The sequence below is a fragment of the Thunnus albacares genome, chromosome 12 (assembly GCF_914725855.1).
Source record: "Thunnus albacares chromosome 12, fThuAlb1.1, whole genome shotgun sequence".
In the NCBI taxonomy this organism is placed as follows: domain Eukaryota; kingdom Metazoa; phylum Chordata; class Actinopteri; order Scombriformes; family Scombridae; genus Thunnus; species Thunnus albacares.
The window spans coordinates 13847560-13871917 of NC_058117.1; the positions used below are offsets into that span (position 1 = coordinate 13847560).

General features: G+C 40.9%; 3 protein-coding genes across 7 annotated transcripts; 1 reads left to right on the top strand and 2 right to left on the bottom strand.

Annotated features, from left to right (window-relative positions):
• Positions 1 to 9: 9 nt before the first annotated feature.
• LOC122993351 (dehydrogenase/reductase SDR family member 12-like) lies at positions 10 to 4580 on the bottom strand. The gene is made up of 10 exons (XM_044367464.1): positions 4278 to 4580; positions 3705 to 3838; positions 3546 to 3628; positions 3357 to 3452; positions 3177 to 3258; positions 3024 to 3085; positions 2787 to 2891; positions 2511 to 2601; positions 1373 to 1510; positions 10 to 1243 (listed from the first exon to the last, which is right to left on the bottom strand). The coding sequence occupies exons 1-10, from the start codon at positions 4331 to 4333 to the stop codon at positions 1077 to 1079; spliced, it is 1014 nt and encodes a 337-aa protein (XP_044223399.1). The 5' UTR covers positions 4334 to 4580; the 3' UTR covers positions 10 to 1076.
• Positions 4581 to 4715: 135 nt separating this feature from the next.
• ap1s3b (adaptor related protein complex 1 subunit sigma 3b) lies at positions 4716 to 9544 on the top strand. Of its 5 annotated transcripts, none has more exons than XM_044367465.1 (6): positions 4716 to 4854; positions 6727 to 6905; positions 7039 to 7147; positions 7695 to 7832; positions 8519 to 8580; positions 8746 to 9544. In XM_044367465.1, exons 1-5 carry the CDS (start codon positions 4852 to 4854, stop codon positions 8558 to 8560), a joined length of 471 nt encoding a protein of 156 aa, XP_044223400.1. In that variant the 5' UTR covers positions 4716 to 4851; the 3' UTR covers positions 8561 to 8580; positions 8746 to 9544. The 5 variants fall into 5 exon arrangements, 3 of the variants coding, with proteins under 3 accessions (XP_044223400.1, XP_044223402.1, XP_044223401.1); XR_006406383.1 differs by lacking the exon at positions 8746 to 9544 and adding an exon at positions 8305 to 8415 and having other exon boundaries at positions 4717 to 4854; XR_006406382.1 differs by lacking the exon at positions 8746 to 9544 and adding an exon at positions 8305 to 8398 and having other exon boundaries at positions 4717 to 4854.
• Positions 9545 to 9771: 227 nt separating this feature from the next.
• Positions 9772 to 13155, bottom strand: scg2b (secretogranin II b). The gene is made up of 2 exons (XM_044367044.1): positions 13017 to 13155; positions 9772 to 12473 (listed from the first exon to the last, which is right to left on the bottom strand). Exon 2 carries the CDS (start codon positions 12454 to 12456, stop codon positions 10651 to 10653), a length of 1806 nt encoding a protein of 601 aa, XP_044222979.1. The 5' UTR covers positions 12457 to 12473; positions 13017 to 13155; the 3' UTR covers positions 9772 to 10650.
• Positions 13156 to 24358: the final 11203 nt, after the last annotated feature.

The window sequence follows — 24358 nt, forward strand, 5'->3', positions numbered from 1 at the left end:
ATCAGGCCCAGTCTTCCTATTCCCTGTGAGTTTTAACATGGATGGATCCAGCTTCAAGCTTTTCACTGTTTTACCCTTGTAGAGATCAAACTTGCAAAGAATCCCTTGGGAAAAATGTGAATGCACCACATTATTTTTTTTGTTTCAATACTGTATAAAAATAATAAAATTATTAAAAACAACAAATGTGGATTGTTACAAAACAAAAATAAAAATAATGACTATTGATGCTCTGTAGTTTTTCACAGAAATACTTTGCTCCTCTTCTGCATTAATCTGCAAATATTCATTGTGATTTTCACATTGCAGTTGGCGTGAGAACACAGGCATGTCTATCATGTCCAGGTGTCCAAAAAACTGAATTCTGACTCCCAGAGATCTGGCAACACTCTTGTTAAAATGTCGTCTTTATTGCATTAAAACAAAAGTATGCTTCAAGCCCAAATTGTCAGGATTCAGAAACTCTCATTTGAGCTGACGGAGATTTTTCAAATTGCGTCTACTAGACTGGGCTTTTAATGCTCCATTATAATTACCGTTACATGTAAATATCTAACAACTTCATTGGTGATTTATAGCAGGTTGAGCAGCTGTAGTGCATAAAATGAACTTTCACAATTTCACTAAACACCAAGGGGAGCGATATGTACTGTACATCTGATCACTGTAGGCTCCTGTACAAACACTGATCCATAATGATTCCAGGTATGACACATTCGCCAGAAATTTAAAAAACAAATCAAATAGAAAACACACAACCCTGTTGTATCATCTAGATAACATATGGGTAAGTTACTAATGTGTTGAGCAACTTCTATTGATATGTTCTAATTATACTCTATCTACTGTAAATCAATTACTCAGTATTACATTAATAGGTCACAACATTTTCAGAGCAAACAGTCCAGTTAACAGGTGACACTTAGCTGTGCACTCCCCTGAAAATACAACAGTCTTCAATATGAATGGGTAGAATTAGGAGATACATGAGACTAAATATGACAAATGTGTCACATTTCCCAGTAATTGATTTTATTGTTATAAATACTTAAATGGTGACAATGACACATCAGAATTTAGACAACCTGAGGTCTGTAAGGACCCAGGGGACCATTGAGCTCTGTGTCAGGTTGTGGCTTAACAGCTTCAGCCATATTCTCCAGTTTAGCCATGAAAGTCTGAATCTCTTTAGTAGAACTGTGAGTCCAAGCCAGAGGCAGGTGGGTAGGAACAGGCTTACGATCTGCAATACAAATGATTTGTCAGAATCAGATGCACCATATGATGATGATGATGATGTCTAAGAAGATGAAAAAAATGGAAAGAACATCTCCCTGTGTGTTTGTGGGATGGAGCCTTTCATGCTGCTCACCTTGAAAGAACTGCCCGCTGCGTGTTCTGGCAGCAGCTCTGGACAAGGCCAACCACACCACAGTGTCGGCTCCCTGCTCCACAGTGCGCAGCCTCTCTCCCATCATCTGGTGGAACTGAGGCATTGATGTGGAAACAGCTGCCAACAGGGAGACATCAGATGGGGTAAGTAGCATATTACCGACAAATACTGACTCAATGTCAAACAAATGAAACGAAGAGCCAAGATTAAAAATCTTCAGGAATGATCAGGTTTAGACAAAGCTACACTGAGAATCTTAAGTCGAATTTTAGTAGTAATTGACAGAAAGCAACAAAAATGATTATCACAATTTGAGGATTGGAGAAACAGTTTTGAAAAAAGGGGATTAGTAATATGAAAATAATTCTATTAATTTTGATGTTTTTGCTTTGTTAACAATTATTTATATTTAATTACCTATTCATTTCAGTTACAGAATGATTACAATAAAGATTTGGCAAAATGACAGTTTTTAAGTAAACATTAAATATACCTTTGCGCCTAATCAGATTATTTTATATATGATCTGCCTCACAATATCACAGTGATCAGATAAATACTTTTTTCATAGCTGGGCAGATGTTTAGTAGAATTCATGGTCACACATGTTTGGAGAATTTTCAACTCAACCAAATGAAAATAATTACATGTCTGATTTTACAGAAGGTGGACAGACATTTAAGTCAGGTCAACTCAAGTGAACAAAAGTTTTTGTGTTTTTTTTTTGTTGTTGTTGTTGTTTGTTTTTTGGAAGAAAGAAAATCAGATGGATGGACTTTAAAACTGCCAGACTTTAGGCGCCATTTTGTGAAACTGTCACCTGCAGTGGCGCCTGTGAACTCAGACTGCCCCATACTTTCTGGTAAAGTCTGGTTGAGGTTTGTCTTCTTTTAAGTGAATTTGTAATCTCTAAACATTTGCTATAGCACCACCACCAGGAGAATATCTCCCATATTTGATGGACGGGACTCCTGTGTAACAATGTGATTTTATTTTATTTTTTTTGTATATCATAAACAGCATTTTTTAGAAAAACAAGTACAAACAAAAGAGAAAAAAACACCAGCAGCAACATCAATAGTTTATTGACCATTTAGGGTGCGTTATGCGTCAGTACCTAGTGTATCTACCCAGCCTGGATGCATCACAGAGAAGTGAATGACAGGGTTTGCTTTGGCCCACTCTTGTGTCAGCACCACCTGCTGTCTCTGACAAGAAACAGCACATTGTTAGCTGTACAATTTACCTCTCTACAGTATCCCTTCTATGAATGTGAATGTATTTTGCATCACAAACCCAGTGAGACAGATGTAAAGTAGTTACTAAGTAAATCTTTGACAAAGACTTGCAGCTAAAAAAAATTTGTTAAGATACTTTCATTCTCCTCTCCTACCTTGTTCTGGGCGTATACCATGACACCATCAAAGTAGCCCTTCTCTGACTGCAAGTCATCAACTTGGAGTTTCTGGACCAGCATGCCTCCTGAGGACACAGTGATCTAACACAGGCAGAGAGCAAAAGAGGCACAGTGTGCTTAGACAACAGCTACTCCAGCGTTGACAAAAGTGGCATTATACTGTCCACATGATGCAGATGAGCAATTTGACTGTGTTTGTGTGTGAGATCATACCACCCTGGGATCCCGGCTCTTCTGTAGAAACGGTATGAGACTTTGGGTGAGGATGTACACCCCTAAAGAGATGGAGAAAAGTCACAAAGCTTAAGCCTTGACTTTAAATTTACAGCAGCATGAGTCTCGTTGGCCATCAGGATGATGTCTCACCCATAGTGTTGGTAGCGAAGTTCTGCTCCAGCTTCTCATCGTTCACCTCTCTCTTGTGCACCATACACCCTGCATTGTTTATCTGTCGCAAAAACATGACAGAGAAGAAACACCCCTGCTTTATAAAGAAAGTTTTGAATGTATTTTTTTTTGTGATGAAGACTAATGATCAATACCTACCAACACATTCAAGGATGGATACTGCTTCTTGAAGGCCTCAGCAAACTCCCAGACTTTGCGTATCTCTGACAGGTCCAAAATATGGGCGTACACCTCCTAGAATAACCAGATTATTTATCATTCAATGAAGGGATTTCACACTTTTTTCATATTTAGTAATAATGATTTTTAAGGCTAACACACACTCACCGTATTCCCCGACTCACTGACAATTTCTGCCCTGGCCTCTTCAGCTTTATCTTTGTTCCTGCAGACCATGTGGACTCTCCCACCTGGAAACAAAGCATCAGACTTTATTTTCTATCTATATAAAGTGTATGATAGAGAACACACCTCTCCTACATGTACCTTTCTTGGCTATAGCCATGGCAGTCGCTCTGCCAATTCCACTGTTGGCTCCAGTGACCATAAAAGACCTTCCCACAACGGACACATTGAGATCCTGGGGCTCAAAGTCTTTAGACGCTATTTCATATCCCTTCCTGGAGGTAACACATTAAAAAATAATCAATGTGTGTCTCAGACTTGAGAGATTTACTTTTGTAAAGACACAAGATGGATATGAGTTTGTCAAGCTGCAATGTTTTTTTTTTTCTTTCTCCACATTTTAGCTCTAGTACAGTCAGATGATGTGAGTGTCATCCTCAAAACACATCAGCTGTCAATGGCACTATTGTGATTGTGCATAAAGGCCAGTTTGTGTAGGGATGTGTGCCATACAGTGATCAGACCTTTATTCCTCTTGATTAAAAAATAAATTGCATTAAATATATTTTTTTTTACAAACTGTGAATCTTATATTTAAACATTCCTAATTTAAAAAATAGATGAACTAACAATATACACTGACTGAAAAGCACAAAGCTGTCAGCAATACATCTATAGAGAAGCACCAACATAATGATATAATAGTTGACTGACCTTGTATACTGATGGATTCCGTTCAGAAACCAGACGGCATTTCGATACATAGACATGTTATCAAATGAATAACAATCCCAAAAAAGTGCACCAGCTTTCCAGTCTGTCAGCCAGCTGTGACAGGTCACTATCACATGAAGCGGGCAGAGAGAGAGAGAGAGAGAGAAAGAGAGCGAGAGCACTTACTGCTCTCTACCGACCCTGCATGTACACTGCATGTAGGATGAGTGTGTCCTGCATACACACACTCCTCATGACAGTCAAGTGATAGAGGTTAAAGTTTGATCAGCTCATTCATTAAAACGCTTCACGCAAGTCACGTGGTGGATCCTATACCTGCGATATAAATCTACAATAACCAATCCAGATGGTTGTGGTGAGGTGTGGTGACGCGTACGGCAGGCACCGCTCCTCTTGCGGCCAGGAGGGCGGAGTTTACCAACTTTCACACTGCAGTGAACGACGGATAGAGAGGATATGTGTTCAGTTGGACTTGCTGACCCTTTGTGAGGGTTAAAGTACTTATTTTTTTTAATCGTTTCAGAGCATTAATAGCTCTTGGCGCGGCGTCAAAATGGTAAGTGCGGTGACTATTTTCTATGCGTAAGGTAACGTCAGCTTAGCGGCTGTTCACCTGTCGCACCTGTCGTCGCTGAGAGGTAGCTAAAGCTAGAAATTACACCTCTAACCCACTCTCGTTACTCTGGAGCCTGTTTTTTCTTGTCAGGCTGCCTAACAGCACCAAAATGTGGTTTCTACTGTGAGTTTTTAACTGTGTGTATCCCTTTTTTATTATTATTTGCGACAGTCGGAAGTAAGGTCCCCCTAGTAAAACAGGTTTCGTCGCTTTCCGTCGAGTCCTGCCCTGGTGGCAGTTTAATGCTTTACATATTAATTTGCCTGTGGGCTGACACAGGGGATACACACCTGGAAATACCTGTAAAAGGACTGGTTGTGCTGTTTTTTCTAGTGTCACTGTAGCCTACTAGTGTGCCTGCTATCCTTTTGTTCCCAATTTCCATACAATGAAAAACAGGTATGTCTTCATTTTTTAGAGCAACTGAGCCGTGACATATTTTAAAATATCCTCTTACAGGTGGCTTCGACAAGTGTCCCATATTTTATGTATCTGGTATCTCCAAAATATGAAAATTATGCCTCCACCATTACAGTAAAAGGAAGTATTGTGGGCATTATATTGCACATGCTTATTTGTAATTTAAAGTCCTCCTCTGGTCAAAAATGTGTTTTTTCTTCTTGTTCCTACAATTGAGTGTTTGAACTTCACTGTGCAGGATGATGTATGTGCAGAGTTTGACACTAGAAAGATGTTTTCACATTCAAAAGTGAAAGTTTCTCTGTGCTCATTGAAAATCTGATTTTTAGGGATGGCCCCATGAGCAGGATTTGTGACATGACAAGTAGTTTGGCAGCCAATCCTGGTCCAGTATACAACTTTAGTGTGATGTGGAAGCTTGAAGCCTCCAGTGCTCATAACACTGAGAATGGTTTCCTACTTCACTTTCCATCAATTCAACCTTTGAAATGAACAATAGTTACATATTTAAAGATTCTGGATTTACAGTGACGGAGAAGGAGTAGATGCTGTTTTAAGGATTTTAAAGTGATAATTATAATTTTTTTGTGGAAAAACCATATTTGACACATATTATTGTTCAAAGCAGAGTGTTTGAACTTTGCTTTGTTGCCCAACATGAGTTTGCAATGATGATTTTTGAACATATGAATAGATTTGTTACTCAACTAATCAGACCAACACTTTCTTTCTTGTAATGAAATATATCCCCAGATTTTTTGCAAACATATTTTCAAGTCAAGCCAGTTTCATTTATATATCCCCAAATCACAAATTGATCTAAGAGGGCTTTACAATCTCTACGATGTATGACACCCTCCATCCTTCAACCCTAAATTCAGTCACGGAAAACCTCCACACAAAAAAAACACTTAAACTCATTTATTATCAACAATGCGAGGAAGATTCAAAGGAAACAGTGTGGCAGTGTGGTTCTGATGGAGTTGGGGGGAAAAATTAATGTCCACAGTGATATGTAGCCAAGTCTATTTCCGAAGCTAGGAAACACGTTCTCTAAACATCCGAAACACAACTCCTCAGCTCTGTTGAAAATCGGAAGGGAAACTCCAAACACCCCTTCCTCAATCATTTGTTGACCTTCACATTTCTGCCTGCCAAGACTTTTCTTTTTTTCCTTGTATTGGTGGTGTTTAGTCAGCGGAGTTATTCTTTAATGAGCCGTGACAGCAGCCCAACACCCAAACGACCCTCGGTTTGTGTGTGTGTGTGTGTGTGTGTGTGTTGGTGGCTAGTTAATAATGCCCTATGGATTGACTTTGTGTGGACATACTCTATGTGTCCACGCATCACAGTTGCCACTCTGACCCTGCGGTGTGTCTGTGTGTGTGTTAGATGCGTTTCCTGCTGCTCTTCAGTCGCCAGGGGAAACTGCGTCTGCAGAAGTGGTTTACACCCATATCGGAACGTGAGAAGAAGAAGATAATCAGGGACATGACCACCATGGTGTTGGCAAGACAACCACGCTCCTGTAACTTCCTGCACTGGAAAGACCTTAAGATTATTTACAAGAGGTGGGTGGGTTATTTTCTCTGTTTCTTAGGCAACAGGACCACCAGTCTCCTTTCTACTCACAGATACATCTCCTGTATATGTAACATATATCTCCTCTACATCAGCTGAAAATCATCACTTTGTTTTCCGCAGATATGCAAGCTTGTATTTCTGCTTGGGTGTAGAGAACCAGGAGAATGAGCTGTTAGCCCTGGAGGTTATTCATCGCTACGTGGAGCTGCTGGACAAATACTTTGGCAATGTATTTCACCTTCTTTAATCAACTGTAGTCTGAAGTGTAGGACTGCAACTAAGGATTATTTTCATTATCGATTAGTCTGTTGGATATTTCCTCGATTATTTGATTAATCATTTTGTCAATTAAATGCCAGAAAATACAGAAAAATGCCTGTTACAACTTCTTGAAGCCCAAAGTGACGTCTTCAAACATCTTGTTTTGTCCAATCAGTGGCTTAAATCCAAAGATATTGAGTTTACCATCATAAATGACACAGCTTAAAATGAAGCAGCAACCAGTGAATATGTGTTATTTTTGCTTTAAAAAAGTGATAAATGATTATTTAATTATCAAAATAGTTTCTGATTAATTTTCTGTCAATCAATGTACCAATTAATTGACTAATTGTTGCAGCTCTACTGAAGTGTAATTTTGACATTTGATGTCAGCACAAGTCCTGAACATATTACTATTGAAATAGGTTATTGCTGTTTTCTACAGAGATTGTTTTTAACAGCCTTTTTAATCCAAAAATGCACCTACAATAATCACTGTCATGCCCCCCTCTCAGGTGTGTGAGCTGGACATAATCTTTAACTTTGAGAAGGCCTATTTTATTCTGGATGAGTTCCTAATGGGAGGGGAAATACAGGAAACCTCCAAACAGATGGTGAATCGCGCCATCGAAGCCTCAGACATGTTACAGGAGGTGAGACGCTCATGCACACACACACTCACGCATGACACAACAGGAGGCATGTTAACATCTGTTGCGTGGTTCAACATCATTGAACAATGATTCTGGTGGAATCGGAGGACATTAAATTACGGCTGTGGGGTACTTTTGGATTGTAGAGGGTCTCAAATCGGTTCTTTATATTTTGCAAAGCAGAAACACATTTGATGAATTCTGTATCAAGCTCCAATATGGTTTCAGTTTATTTTTGTGAGTGTGAATTCACCAACAAGCGCCACAAGTAGTCGGTGTCATAATGAGTTCATTTAACAGCGGTGCTGCTGAGTCCCTGGTGTGCCTTTTGTCTTTCTCATAGCTAATAGGTTTCTGGATGTTAGCTGTTGCTCCTTTTTTTTTTTTTTTTTTTTTCTTAGATATAGACTTGTGTTTGTGCTGCTGTTTTCTTACCCCTGTGTGTGTATATATCTCTCTCTCCCTCTGCCAGCGTTATTGCGAGTGAGAGACAGATTTCCCTGGAACGCGGCGTAGGTTTAGTGTTTGGCTGATGCTTCCCACTCTCCCTGTGATGGCTGTGTGTGGTACGGTAGTTCACTGGGTGTGTTGTTCTGTGCTTCTGAGTAGGGCTGACTAACATTTGAATCTAGAGTTGGATTTTGCGCAGTGTAGCCTCCTATTCATTTTGACCATTATCGCTTCAGGATGACAACAGTGAGTGGTATGAGGTGGAGCTGTTTGGATGACCTTGAATATGGACAGACAGGTTAGATGTTCTGCTTGTGTTAGTTCACTGTATGTTGCTGTTCTCAGCACCTAATAACAGGTGATGTGTAGATGTGTGCCTGTGAATATTAATTGCATGATAATCTGTTTTTTTTAAGAGGCTGAGAAGCTGATTTATCCTCTTTGTGCTTTTTTTTTTTCCTAGACCATGGAGGAGTATATGAGCAAACCTGCATTTTAACCCGTGGAAAAAGGACATAAGTAACACTGGGGGGAAATACAGGAACCAGATGTACTGTACATGAGTCAAAGAAGTTTCTGAACATGGAAATGGGATTTACTTTGATTCCACTGGACTTTTTCAAAAGAGGAAATGGGCATATTGAATGTCTGCTCGCCTTCCGCCTGAAACACTGCTGCAATGTAACTTCATTTGAGGGTAAATCTCATATGTGTTCATAGTCTTGCACTCATTTGAAGGAGGGGATGGGGTTTCATCACATTAATTGCTGTGATTAAATTCAAATGAAGTAGTAATAGAGGATCAGGGATATGAAAAGCATAACCATGAAGTGATTTTTAGGTTTATAAATTTGCTTCATTCATATTTAAATCATGCCTTAACATATTGGAATTGAATGATTTTATTCCAAAAATTATGAAGAACTAATTTTAAGGGAAATTGTGCTTCTCTGCAATTTGTGTGAATATTGAAAAGAACAAATTTAATTCTTAAAAAACATGTTTGTAACAGATGTCACGTTTTGTAATTACAATATGAACCAATAATAGGCTTTGCTTTCACACCTGCATACAACAGATTTTTGAATCAGACTGATTATGAAGAATTTCTTACAGTTTTTAATCTATATAAACTATTGCTTCTGTTTGGGGCCATTAGTCTTCACAAGGAGCTGTTGCTAGTGCGGGTGTGAATATCACTGTTTTTATAACGTGCAATTTATGATGTCGGAGCTTGTGATTAAAATATGTATTTTGATAAACAGTCTGCAGTGAGGGTTTTTTTTTTTTTTTTTTTTTTTTTTTTTATACCACCATTCTCCTCCTATTTAATCAAAAATCACCACACCTCCACCAAATGGAATTCAGTGTTTTCTCACCATCTTTTTTCCTTCTGCTTCCTCTCATTATAAACCTTGTGGTGTATGGTGTGATTTTTTTAAATTTATTTATTTATTTTTTTTAATAAGGCAACACAACTCAGCAAGAAGAAAAATAATACCGCTGATGCTTTATTCATCTGTGATTCATCACACATTATTGAACATGTACAAAATGGTTTAAAAATGAGCATACATAGCACAACCACTGGTAGGCCAACAATACAGAGCTTCGCAGTATGAAAGGGTTGGAAGGCAGGCGACGGTCTGATATTTAGACTTGGAAATAAGTATCCATAATAATAACAATAAATCCACTAACCCTGAATATATCACGAGTCACAACAACACTCGTTCTCAGGCCAGCACACTGCCCTAACAAAATATCCCTATAATATTCTTATACTGTCAGTATATCTTGATGGTAACCAATCACTGTAGCTTGTGTTTTTAAAGGCCCAGTCAGCATACATTGTCATTTATAGGTATATTCACATATGAAGAATTTTACAGTGATGAAAAATAAGCATTTTTACCATTACTCATTTGATCATAATTGAAAATATAGGCCTGTTTCTTGCCGTGTCTACAAACACAATCAATGTAAACAAACTTTTAACAACATCACAAAACTTTATTAAATTGGATTTCAGTGTTATTTGACATTAGTCAATATATTCATTGGCAATTTAGGAGTGATAGCAGGTTCAAATCCTATGTTTAGAATATTCCTACCCTTTTGGTCTCACACGGATTGCACCTTTAATCTCATAATATTTCTATGATGTTCTTGCAGCAAGTAGGGACTATTTTCCTAAAAATGTATTGGACCTGTAAGGTTGCTATAATTCTTTTTCGTTAGGGTGATATTACCAGCTATAGTTCATATAATAGAAATTTGTAAACTAGATCACATCCACCAAACATTATTTTTGAGACAGTATAAATACTATATTCATAATTTCGTGCGTCTTGCAGGTGGGGTCAGCCTACATCCCTGCCACTGTGTTTTCACGGTGCCCCTCCTCTTCCTCAATCACGGTCTGTGGAGCTGAGGTCTTGGCCGTGATCTCCTCTTTCCCTTGCATCTCTGTGGGATTTACTTTCTCTGTGGCCACTTCGGTTTCCCTCTTGGCTACTGGCCTTTTGTCAGTGTCCGCTTGCCCCAAGTAGTCCTTCATGGCTCGCTCGTACAGCTCGTATGGGAACTGTCCCTTCAGCTGCGCCTGGGTGTCCCTCTTGGTGATGGTGTTGGGGTACTCTGTGAGGATTTTGGCCGCCAGGTAGGTCGTCACCTCGTCTTCCACGTCGCCGTCGTCATCCTCGTCATCCCCGCCGTCAGCCTGGCGTTTCAGGGGCATCTTGTTGAGCTCGGATAAAAAGAGGTTCTCCCTGCGCCCGGAGGGAGGGGGGATTTTAACTGGTCCTGAATTTGCGGCAGGGTTGGACGCCACTGGGATCCTGTCTGAGGAAGGAGAAGTCTTCAGGGGTCTCTGCATCACCGGGTACTCGTTACTGATAGTCTCCACGCCGATGATGTCCAGAAAGTCCTCTCTGTCCATATCCTCGGGGGCGGGCTTGCTCTTCAGCGGCAGTCTGCGGCTGAAGTACCTAATCTTGGGTGTCTGGCCGGTCGTGTAGCGAGCAGAGCCTTGGGGGTTGCGGTGGAGCTTTCTCAGCTCCTCTGTGAGCAGCATGTCGATAAGGTCCTGTGGTGGGACGTGGAGCTTCAAGGAGAGCTCCAGCAACTCCTTCACTGTCCGAGGATCCACAATGGAGGGGCGGATCAGTCTCTTTCTTTGCTCTCCGGTCTTGTCCCTCTTCTGCGTCTGGTCGCTCATCTCGAGGACCTTCAACAGGTAGTAATCTACCAGTTTAGTGTCATCATCAGCGTCTTCTTGGTTCTGGTTCGCCCGGCGTTGCATTTCCTCCCTCTCAGCTTCCTCCTGCTCACCGAGCGCCCTGTCCATTTCCTCATGGCTCCCGTTGACCATCTCCTCCGTCTCCTCCCTCTCCTCCACGGGGACCCACTCCTCTCCTCCGGCCACATCCTCGTAGGCCGGATTTCTTAGGCTAAAGGCGTCCTCATCCTCGTCATCGTCGTCCCCGAACACGCCTCTCTTCTGGCCGGTGGCGGTGGGCATCCTCCCAAGCTCTTCAAAGATGGAGCGTAAATTGGCAAGGCTCTGGGGTGTATACTGCTCGTCCAGGTCCTCTGTGGCCCGTTTGGAAGCGTCCGTATTCTCCTCGTCCTCAAACATCAGCGGGTATTTCTTGTGGGGTCTGGGGAAATTACCGTAGTCTACCGGTGCGGCGCTCTCGGGGATTTCAGTGTCTTTGGTGCGGTGCCTGTGCGTGCGGCGGTCGTTCCTGGGCGCCGATGCGGGGATGACTTTCGCGTCTTTCCCGGCCTGATCCTGGAGAGACTTTAGCAGGGCTTTCATCAGCTGCTCAGCGGTAATGTCCTGCCTCTGTATGCCGGGGGAAGGCTGACGGTCCCCGGGACCCTCGTCCTGCTGCGAGGCGAGCTGAAGCAGGACCCTGAACTTGTCCACTTCGTCGTAATCCACGGGTTCAGGCCGGCCCCCGTTCCGCTGCTTCAGGTTTTCAATGTACTCCAGGGCTTTGATCATGTCGGAGCTGGGTGGGTAGGCAGCCGGCTGCCCCTCACTATCCCCGCCTCGGAGCCTGTAGTGGCGGGGGAGAGACGCAGCCTGCACGGCGCATCCATGGAGGAGGAAGGCGAGCAGGACCACGGCTCCCCCCGCGGGCAACTTGTGGTGGAAATGCAGCATTATAGGCAATGTATTACCTGCAAACCGAGAGAGCATAACATGTTAGTGAAGCCTCACTTAAGAAATTAAAAAATAAGACCAATGCACGAGGATTTAATTTTATATTTCTAATTATTTTTGGTCTAAAAACTTACTCGACATCAACAAGCGTAACCATGAGCGAGTATGTTTTGATTCAGGGTTTGTTTGCCTTATCAGGGAGTTACGCTCTGCAAATTGAATGATACGATGCTGCGCGAGGAGACACATTCACATCGCTGGATGAGTCACTCCCCGCGTTGTTATGGGCAACCTCAACATCTGATTTCATACTAACAACATAAACCTTCATTAGAAAGAAACCCTTCCTTCCTCGTTACTTCACTAACAACATTGTAATTTTTCTTGTGAACGCGTTTCATCACAATGAAAACTGCCATGTATGCACATAAAGTATCGAGATCTGCGAAAAGCTAATGTAAAAAAAATAACGACTATCTCCCGATCCAACACATTCACAGATCGATTTGATTTAAAGATTAAACTCTAAAACAAAAAACAAAACAAAATCCGTGTCTTACCTTTGGCAACAAAGCTCAGACAGCAGTGAAGGTGTATGGCATCTCCTCTGTTCTCTTCTGTTTTCAGCACTTGGACAGCTCCCCCTCGTTATATGAGGCAACACCTGACCACCGCGTCATCACACAACACACGCAATAGCCGGTCCTAAAAAATCCATATAAATGATTCAGGTTTATGATATGGCATACTGAGAAGCTCGCTGTATCAAAAAATAGCTCTCGATACTGTCTTGTCGCACAGCACCCGCCCTGTAAAAAGATATCGACTGCAAAGATCTTTAAAAAGTCTGAAGGTAGCGATCTGTTGACCTGAATATTAATTTGGACAATTAAACTGTTCACCTTGAATGAATGGATTTTTTAATGATTAAAGTGGAAGCTTAATTCTGAGGGAAAGTATCACAATATTTCCTTTCAAGAGCATGTAAACTAAAATTGATGCCGATTTTATGAGATTAATCTTAAAATATATTCAGAAAGTATCAAAAAATATGCATTTCCTTCCACATTTAAGGCTCACAAAAGAGCATTTTTAGTCATTTAATAATGTAAACAATAAGCAGTTAATACCATCACTACCACCCTCGCTGATAGTCGTCGCGGCACATGAGGAGTTAAACCCTCTAGCGATGACTCACAGGCTAAAACCACCGCGGAGTTGCTGTCGCAGTTCAGCAGCATCCTCTCTCTCTCTCTCTCTCTCTCTCTCTCTCTCTCTCTCTCTCTCTCTCTCTCTCTCTGTGCTGACAGAGACGGTGATAAACACCCTCCTGACGGCTGGGGGCCAAAGCTCCGCATTCCGCAGGTCGACAAGATAAAGGGGCCACAGCACGGCACCTGCCGACAAAAGGTCACGGATGGGTGAGTTTATGGCGAGATCAAAGCCTTGCTAAACACTTTAAGTGCTTCTTTCAACATATATCATCCAGAGAACGTGTGTGGGTATCAAAAAATCATCATATATATGTCTTTATGTTTACAATGTAAATGGAGAACAATATACATCTCACCTAAAAGAACCAGTAAGATGTGGACATCATGTTATTTCCCTTTCTATCTTCTCGTTAGGATGTTTTTTTCAGAACTGTTTCTCTTGTAGGGAAAAGAGAAAAACTTAAGTCTGAGCACACTGATCACAATCCCAAACAGGAGTGAAGTAATTTATGCTTTAAAAATAATACATATATTCAAATTTCTCTGTTTTATGCTTGTCTTGCTAAGTTTTTGTTGTTATCATCCTGCAACAAATGGCCAGTCAAATACATTAGGACGATTTTATCTTCACTGCTACTCCAGCAACATCTCAAGTCTCCTTTATAACCTCTAAAGTGATTCTAACTGATTCACTCAGTGCCCTCTGACACGCCATACACATAAGTGCTCTTCAGTTTCAGCCCTGCTGTGACTGCCCCTCATTTTCAATGCACATCTAATTGCATTCAATGCACTCCTCCTCACTCATTCCATGTTGTGATCCTTGTATGTCCATTAAACTAGTAAAAGAAAAGAAAAAAAAAAACACCCACTTAATCTTTTCACTTCACCTTCGGTGCTGAGGCACACAGCATGTCATCATACTAAGGAGACATCGACGACATTGGAGGTGCTTTTCACTTGAATGTGCCGTCAGCTGCCAGCTCTCCAGGGCTGAAGAGCTGCAGAAAGCCTCCTGACGTTAAAAGACACATCCATCTGCCTGGCTGCTGTTTGTTTGCTGGCTTGTTTAAGTTCTTCTCAATGTGTGTGTGTGTGTGTGTGTATGTGTGTGTGTGTGTGTGTGTGTGTGTGTGTGTGTGTGTGTGTGTGTGTGTGTGTGTGTGTGCACAAAAAGGGGGGAGGAAAGGAAAAAAAACTGAATCACAGATCAAAGGACTGATAGAGAGAGAGAGAGAGAGAGAAGGAGAGATATGGTGTTTGTAAAATGTGTTGTATAATCCTACAGCATCACTCCTCTGACATCACATCTCTCCATTCAGAAACAGCCTCCACCCTGTGGGACGGCAGCAGCTCCAGAGGTCACAACAGCCAGCATTAGGTGGTATCAATCATTTAAAGGTTAGATTCTCTTACGTGCCCATTAAGACATGGATAATATGCTCATTAATCCTACGGTGGAATGCTGAAAATGAATAAGCACACAGGGACTACTGTAGATGAAGATGAATTCAAATTTTCATCATAGCCAGGGTACTGACTGATGGAAATGTCATACATGAGTGGGCATAACAGTGAAAGCCATAATAAAGGATATATTTTTAAAGCTTTCTTGGCAAGATTAAAGGAATATTTGTCCAGCTCATGAGCCCTTTAATTTTTTTACTGGCAGCAGTGCACTTACAGTAAAGTCAGGCACACAAACATATACTTGTAGTTTTTGTATATGTGTCGCAGTCAGAAATGTTTTTTTCCTCGCCACATGGTTTACTAAAAATAACTTGTCATATGGTTCCTGTGATGTGTATGAGTGAGTGATCATGCATCCCATCTAAAGCTGCAACGATAAGTCGATCGACAGAAAATTAATTGGGAAACTCTATTTTGATAATCAAATAACTTTAATCATTCTTTTAAAGCAAATATGCCAAAGATTTGCTGGATTTAGCTTCTCAAATGTGATGATTTAATGCTTTTCTTTGTCATACATGAGAGTAAACTGAATATCTTTGGGTTTTGGACCGTTGTTTGGACAAAATAAGATGTCAACTTTCAAGCATTTTCACTGTTTTCTCACTTTTTATATACAGCGCAATTAATCGATTGAGAAAATAATCAGCAGATTTATCAATAATGAAACTGATCATTAGTTGCAGCCCTAATCACAACAGATTAACATCATTGATATTACAACATAACAACATCAGCATTTCAGTTTTCTCTTCAAAATAATCTCCTCCTATATACTGTATATGTGAGCGTATGTCATAGGAGAGTATGTAAAGTCGCAAATTCATATTATGTTGTATAAATATCTCTGTGGTATCTTTCCTCTCGTCTACATTTTCTATTTGTCTGTGTATTTGTCTCTTGTTGTGTAAGTTATATCAGCCCCCTGGGCACTATAATGATTCTCAGTGATGGATCAGAGGTTTTTAAACTCAAATCCCAGCAGGTTCCTGGTGGTGAAAGATTCACTGGCTGAATCTGTGATTCGTCTCCGGGGCTTGTGATGTGCTGTCTGTGTGCATCGTTCCATACAGACCCACACAGACATAAAAAAAAACAAAAAACAAGAGAAACATTTCCAGTGATTGGTACTGCTGCATCTCTCTCTCTCTCTCTCTCTCTCTCTCTCTCTCTGTCTTTTTCTCTCTCTCTATCTATTGATGAGGATTACAGCAGAGAAGATGGGAAATCATAGTAATTAGATTAAGAGTCCTTAGTGCCACTTTCACTCTCTCATTGGCTTTCTATCTATCTATCTATCTATCTATCTATCTATCTATCTATCTATCTATCTATCTATCTATCTATCTATCTATCTATCTATCTATCTATGTGTGAATCAGATTGTAGCAGTCTCAGTGGTGTATCGGGGGAAAAGTTTAATAATAATAATAATAATAATAGATAATAGAAAGACCTTGGATGGATGAATGGATGTTGTTTAGAAGAAATGCAGCTGTCCTTGGGAGCAGTAAGCAGTCTCTCTGTGTTAAACTGTCTTTATCTTGCCACATTTTGTTTGTTTGGTTTTTTTTTTTTTTTTTGCTATATTAAGGCCAGTCACCATGGTAAGGTCTGCCATTGTGTACTGTCTGGTTACCAAATATGCATTTCTCCTGGACAAGATGTCTCAAGGGACTTTTGGAAGAAAATAAGAACAATAACTTGCAAAGAAAGCAAGAGCACTTAAGAATGACGGGTGTGCAGTGTAGCTGATTTTTTTTTTTTTAGTAATCCACCACCCCCACGCTGGAGGACATTATTTCTCCTAATGTTTCTTTTTTTTTTCAACTTACTTTTCAGACATTAAAAACAACACAAAAATATCACAGGACATTAAAAGATTTGTCTCCCAGCTTCTCTTGTGCACCGTCTGACTCAGTTACAATCAAAATGTTATATTCAAGACCTACTCAAAAGTCTTCCTATTCACCTGACCTGTTGTCTAAACTACTACTTTTTCCATCTTAATTTGCTTTATAGCCTCATTAACCCTTTTGTAATGTATGGCACACTACTTTCTATCTACTTTCTATCATTTGTAAGATCTCCCAGGATGCATGTGACCAGGGTTAAGGGCACTATTGTCCAAGGCCTACGTACAGTATCTCCTCACAATCCCACAGTAAGTGAAAGAGCTGAACATTAAAAAGTTACTCAAGTTAATAACTTAGAAAGAGTTAATAAATTAGTGCAAAAAATATTTAAGTACATTAATTTTCTCAGTATACAGTTAGGAGTATCAGACACGTGACTCCATTAGACACTAGAAATCAGAAAAGTAATATATTAAGATGATAGGAAAATAAGCAATGCAGTTAAAAATCTGAAAAATACAAAATATATGCAGACATCAGTACACTCTCCCATCAAGAATAATCGTGACTTCCTACTTTCTCTCTCTGATTTGGAGCATGGTCCTCAAAGGGTATTAAATCTATTTCTGACCTGTATGTGCAAGTTTGGATTGTTTGAACAACTCTCCTAATTACTGGATTCACCAAAGTCTCACTATTTTAGATATCTCCAAATTAGACTTTTTGCCCGGAAAAGTATTACTTCCTTTCCAGATCATATTGATCGTATTCTTTCATTATCCCCATAGTGCACAGGTCTAATATATGCAACATCATCCCTCACTGACTACAAGGAGACTTTTGGAGAACGACCTTGGAGAGGAAATGACAGATGATCAATGGGAGGCAGTGCTTGACTTAGTGCCTACCTCTTCCCCGCTGTGCTAGGCACAGCTTTATACACATTTGTCCAAGGCAAGACTGGCAAAAATGTTCCCTAATGTAGACCCTTCATGCCCTCACTGTAAAGGTCAACCAGCAGATTGTGCGCTGGTCCTGACCCAGACTTAACACATTTTGGGTCAACATCTTTAGCACATCATCATCTTTATCTTCCGCGCCAATTGTAAAGATGTTTCAAAAACACATCACTCCCAATCCCATATGTGCCTTATTTGGATTTACCCCTGAAACTCACTCAAAGGCAAAGCTTATATAGTCATAACATTTACCTCCTTGATTGCCAGACGTCTCATTCTTCTGTTCTGAAAGGAACAAGCACCTCCTAACTCCATCCAATGGATTAGAGACACTATATATTTTCTGAAACTTGAGAAAATCAGGTATACCCTTAAAGGCTCTTTGCAAAACCTAAGTATGATTTGGACTTGGACCCCCTTTTTAGAATACTATGAGAGCTTACAAGTACCATTAAATAAGGATGACTAGAATACCAAGAATACCAGTGTTAGAGCGAGGCAATGATCAGAGTTGGGGTTACTGGTTTTATGTGGTTATATAGTTTGATAGCCTTTTCTTGAAGATTGAAAATTGCTATGTATTTGCCTAATTCTGCCCTGCATGCATTGTTCTTTTTTTATTCCAGGAACTGATTTGCAGAATTTTGGCTGCACAGTCTCACTTGGATGTTCACAAATTAACATGATTTTGTTGCATATTCAGTCCCCAAAGCTCACTACTGAGAGTGCATTTGTTTCAGTGCGTAATTTGAACATTTTCAGCCAGTTCCAAATTGGTATGTCAGATTTAATTTTACTCTTTCTCTCCCTCTATCCCCAAACTATTAAGATGATGTTGTCTCCCTGATCACTGTATAATATCTGCCACTATCTACAGAACCCCTCCCTCCTCCTCCTTGGTTCTCTAAAGCCGCAGCAGTCAACTGGGACACTGTTGCTGTTTACCGACACGTCAATCAAAGCTGCGGGGAGAGAATGATATCAGCTCCACGACGGCTTGCGTGCGTCACAGTTGCACAAAAGCACACACCCATATGTTCACATTCACAAGGCTGACAGCGAATAAACACACAGTCGGCTACGTAAAGCTGCATCTCAAGGCTTTCTGATCTTATGTGGGTGTTCAGGGTGTTCTTGCTTTCATGCTTTAATATCAGCTCACGGACCCATGACTCAACCAAAAGCCAAGGTTAGATAGCTGCAAACACTTAATGATTTTGATTTTGATCTTGGATTTCTTCTTAAATCGTAACAATCAAATGTGATGCTGTTACACTGACTCATGTGAAAAAAAGAAAAAAAAAAAGATAAGATGATCATGATGAATGAGAGAGAAAGGCAACAGGGCCACATGTGGTCGTTCTCCCACCCCCTCCCCCCACTCCTTTGTTTGTTTTCATCCTCCTCCTCAACTCTTCACTCCTCATCACCCCATCATGAGGTGGGGAGAGAACGGCACGCCCGTTGTCATGGCTCACCTTCTTTTCAACCAACGTCTCCATGGTGACCGCTGCCTCACAAGCCTTTCATCTGCCTCCAACTTCATGTCTTCCCACACAGGTTGGTATCCTCCTCTCATTCATTAGACGCTTCGTTTCTTAAGCTAGTCATTTTCTTAGTGGCTTGCATTCATTACTTTTTTTTCCCTCTGCTGTGCCAATCCCGCTCCTCCCTCCCCTTGCACCAATTACTGTGGTTAAAGTGTGGTCCTTGTCTTCAGGAGACAGGTGGCTTCAGCTACGACAGAAACGGGGGTGATTAGAGCTACAATATGTTATCTGAGCCATTGGGACAGAGACGAACAGAGCAGAAATAAGAAGAGAAGTGTGCTGTCTTGAGCAGTATAAGGAGGAGAGAGGAAAACTGAAGGGGAGTATGAAAGGAATGAAGGTGGAGAGTGATCCCATACAGGCTTAGCCTTTTTGAAAAGGGCACATGTCCGGGTAATGTCACAGGAATCCAGCAGAAGACCTGTGGGTGTGAGCTAAATATCTCTGCATTAATGAGACCAAGTTTACCAGCTCAGCCTCTATTTCCTCCTCAACTAATGGTCATCTTTTGATTCTGACTATTAAAATAAGTTTGACATTTTGCAAATATTCACTTTCTTGCAGAGAGTAGGATGAGAAGAAGTTTACCAGTGAATCCACGGAAAACAGTGGGAAAAGGCTTCCCAAACAGGTCAGTGAAATTACTCAGAAAAAAGGAAGGGAGCTGTCAAATATGAAAAAAGAGTGAGAGACTTTAATATGCTCAATATGTGCAAGAATACAGTCTGCCTGAGGAGGAGTACTCAGCTTGAGACATGTTGCAATCCAGCTGCTGCTCCAAGCCTTTTCTGTGTTTTTTTTTCATGCCATTTAGTGCCTGTTAATGTTAGCCAATTAGCTCAGCTTAGCACAAAGAAACAGAAAGCCTGGCTCTGTCCAAGGGTAACAAACAAACAACATTATACAGTATATTCTTTGTTTAATCCATACGAAGAACAAAGTTTGAAAACAGCAATTCACATTTTTACTTGGGTTGTGAGCCAGACTACGTCCTGGCCGGGTGCAGTGACTTCTCTGCTGGTTGCCTGCCTGGCAACTTTCCCAACCAAGAAACATTTCAGCCCTAAAACCCTCAGTAAAATGGCAAACTGTCATTTTTACACTTCAGTTTCAGTGTGATTTTATTACCTTTGGACAGTGTCAGGCAAGCTGTTTCCCCCTGAGAGTGGTATTGATCTTCTCACCTATCTCTCTGCAAGTGAGATGTTCCCACAATGTTGAACTTTTATTTTAACTCTTATATATAAACATATATAGTAGTAGTAATAGTATTAATAGAGAGATGACAGGAAACTAGGGGTATTAAAAAGGTATTAAAAAATCCCTTTGTAATGTGTTTTCAATGTAAGTGATGGGGGACAAAGGCTACAGTTCTCCTGCTGTGCAAAAATGTGTTTAAAAGTGTATCTGACAGAAATATGAACTAAGGTCTTTCTGTTTCACACAATGTTTCCTTGTTGAGCTCCAGTGGACGATATTAACAAAAAGAAGGAACTTGTTACTAAAAAAGCTGTAACTCTGGGAGAGTACCACTTGTTTTGACTAATCCAGACTGCTGAAGCTGCATAATACCTTCACATAAACATTTGAAAATATTTTTTCATAGAACGATGGCTCTGGATTTTGTCTCCAATCGCTTACACTGAAAGCACTTTAGGAAAGAATTGTTTAACGGCTGGTAATAACAGGAGGAATGATTATAGCAAGTTTAACATGTTTCAATGCTCATATGGGCACCTGACTATTGTTTTAATACAGACTTGAAAAATTGTAAACCTATCCTTCATGTTCCACTGCTGAGCTCATTTTTACAGTCTGATCTTTACATTCATACAATTCTTCCACCATCACAAACCCGATCCCTGCTCTCTCTCATTGTATCCCCAACCATTCTCCAGACATTGCTGCACTTTTTTTTTTTTTGCTTTCTTTCCTGAACTTCTCTGCAGTTTCACTTCCTGCCTCCCACTAACCCGTCAATCTCCTATTGCTCTTTTCACTCTAACCTCCATTCCCTTGCACACATATTAACGACTATGAGTGTTCACCTTGGCGTTCTGACTCATCCGCCTTCATCAAACCGACTGTGAGTTGTGTGGTTGTTTGTATGCGTGTGTATATGAGCACACGTGCACAGATTACGTTAGTGTCTATGGTGAAGGGATGCAGCGTCACGCACTCACTGACGTCACCGGAGGCAGAGGCAGGGTGTGTTTTTTTTTTGATGAAGAAGAAATCCTGTCAGCGATACAGTGTTTGACTGAGAGCATAATGAGGAACTAAATATCTTAAAAACTGAGGGATCTGTATGTAACACATTCAGTTTAGCCCAATTATTGTTGTTATTATATAAGCAGCTACTGAATAAAGCTCATATTCACTGTAGAAAATGAAACAAACAATGAAATACATGAAAATTGTCTTTTTTTGCCTCCCTAATTGGTTGTACAAGTTAGAACCTTATGTTTTTTGATTACTTGAGATGTACTGTGTCTAGGCAACCAGGGTGATTTTTATGCTCATTAAAGCCTGCCACCTTTCCCTGTCCTCCTCTACATGACTCCATCTGGCCAGTGTCTAAATCTGAAGCTGCAGGGAAGTGTGTGTGTGTGTGTTTCTGTGAATATGAGCCAGTAAATATGTAAAAGATGTTTGTCACAACAGCTCAAACACACATTGAAGTACTGTACATTTGTTATATTCAAATTCAGCATGTGTGAATGGTCCAATTCTTAGTCAAATATGCCCACGTGTCTCTGCAGCGTGGCACGCCCAGCAGCTTTGTTTTCATGCACGATTTTTAAATATTCTCCTTCTCATGCAAATGCGGTTCTATTTTTGTCTCCCCTTTTCCCTTTCTTCACAGTTCATCCTCCCATTATGTTCAGTCCCATTCATCCACCCTTCCATCCCTCCCTCTCCTCCTCCTCCTCCTCTCCTCCACCTTGCTTGTTTTTTCAACCTCCTTCTCTTCTTTGTCCCTCCAATCTTTTTCTTTCTCCCCCTCCCACCCCCCTTTATCTCTGCGGTCTCCGTCTCTCCCTCCACCACTCCCTGACGGCGGTGCGATGATGCTGTCCTGGCCGCCTCCCAAACCGTTTGCTCCCTCGCTCTACCAACCCCGCACCCCCTCCCCTCCTCCTGATGCTATAAATACACAGCATCGGTGAGTCATCGCCCAGACGTATCAGTTGCCGTTCCCTCTACCTCCCCATCCCCTCCCCTCCCCCCCTCTCTTTCCCTCGCATCTCTACTCAAGCTCATTACCAGACCTCACACGTTTTCCCACCTCCACTTTGGCCCTCGCATCATGATGACCCAGCTGAGCTAAACCAAGGGCCAGCGCCTGGCATGGTGCAGCCAGCGTTACCGAGCGCGTTGCCAAAGGTCAGCTTGACACATTGCAACCGAAAACAAGATCAGCAGGAGTTTGAACACATATGGGAAAGCCAGCCAACTAAAGACAAGAGCATCACATTGACTAACTTTCCAATTATGCGATGAGAAATGCTGCCAAAACTCCCTTTAAATGATTCTTAAGTTGGATTCAAAGTCAACATTTTTTTTTTCAGGGTCTGACAACATCACATTAAAAGTAATATAGTCTTTTTCATGTGAAAAGTGAGATGTTTAAACTTAATTACACTTGCTGCTGTATCACACTGGAAATGGAGTAAAATTGCATCAAATGGAAAAGTCTTAAAATTATGTGCATTAGTTATACATTTCACTGTATTTCAACATTTTTATTGTCTTTGGAAGCTTTTGGCAGGCCTATGTTTTTTTCCACACAATATGAGTTTGAAATTGTAGGTTTTATAGAGCTTGTTTAAGCACAGAAGGGGTTTTAAAAGAAAAGGCAGCAAAAGGACAAAAGAGGGAAGCTCACCTTTGCTTCCTATGCTGCTCTACACATCCACACTTAATATCTCTAATCCCACCTATCCCTTTACCCTACTGTACCTCAGTGTCTTACATATCCTTTCAACAGTCCGGCCTCATATCTCAGTCCCAGTCCTCGCTGTACCACCACCTTCCAGCCTCAGATGTAATTACTCTCAGTTTTCTCCAGCCACCACCCACCTCTCCAGAGTTCTGAGGCAGCTCCAGTTCAGCTCCACTCATCCTTGGGTAAACTCCAATATGGTTTATTGGCTCAGACTGGAGTGTGCGCATGAAGCAAAAAAAAAAAAAAAAAAAAAAAAAAAAAAAGAGATAAAAGTTTTTGTGAAATTCTGAGTCATAAGTAGACAGGAAGAAGGAGCAAGCAAGGTGGGAGAGAGGGAGTAGGAGAAAGAAAAAGTTGAAATAAAGAGTCAGAGAGCAGAGAAAGACACACACACACACACACAAACCACATTCATACAATATGAAAGATGTCCTTCACAGTTTCCCGCTGCTTGGTGCTGTTGTTGTTGTCTTTGTGGTAGAGCCACTCTGCTCTGTGTGTGTGTGTGTGTGTGCGTCAGAATCAGTGGGCTAATGAAGGGAGTATTATGCCTGTGACTCACTCACAGGTCCCATAGGGTTGGATGGAAGGAATAGGGAGGAGAGGAGGGGTTAGAGGAATCTATATCCTCTCTCTGGGATCTTGTAGCTATTGTTTCATTTGATATGAAATGCAAAAGCAGCCATCCATGTTCTCTCATATTGCTTTTTTTTTTCCATGAGAGGTTTGTAGTCATCAGCAATAAGTGAGATTTTTTTTACCCCACAAATACATTAAAGGTTCAGTGCTGAGCTTTGATTTAATTGTAACGTCTATTATAGCTGAACACACATTGCAAGGTGCATTGTAAACCCGAGTGCAGGATTTATTTGGTGTTGTAAGCCTTATATATAACCTGTATTGT

What these genes read in the sequence shown, in the direction of transcription:
- LOC122993351 (XM_044367464.1), bottom strand. Translation starts at nt 4,333, where the DNA reads ATGTCTATGTATCGAAATGCCGTCTGGTTTCTGAACGGAATCCATCAG. An exon ending in CATGGCTATAGCCAAGAAAG is followed by an intron (nt 3,629 to 3,704) that starts GTACATGTAGGA and finishes CTTTGTTTCCAG; the next exon opens with GTGGGAGAGTCCACATGGTC. An exon ending in CAGCGGGCAGTTCTTTCAAG is followed by an intron (nt 1,244 to 1,372) that starts GTGAGCAGCATG and finishes TTTGTATTGCAG; the next exon opens with ATCGTAAGCCTGTTCCTACC.
- ap1s3b (XM_044367465.1), top strand. An exon ending in CTTAAGATTATTTACAAGAG is followed by an intron (nt 6,906 to 7,038) that starts GTGGGTGGGTTA and finishes TGTTTTCCGCAG; the next exon opens with ATATGCAAGCTTGTATTTCT. An exon ending in CCTCAGACATGTTACAGGAG is followed by an intron (nt 7,833 to 8,518) that starts GTGAGACGCTCA and finishes TTATCGCTTCAG; the next exon opens with GATGACAACAGTGAGTGGTA.
- scg2b (XM_044367044.1), bottom strand. Translation starts at nt 12,456, where the DNA reads ATGCTGCATTTCCACCACAAGTTGCCCGCGGGGGGAGCCGTGGTCCTG.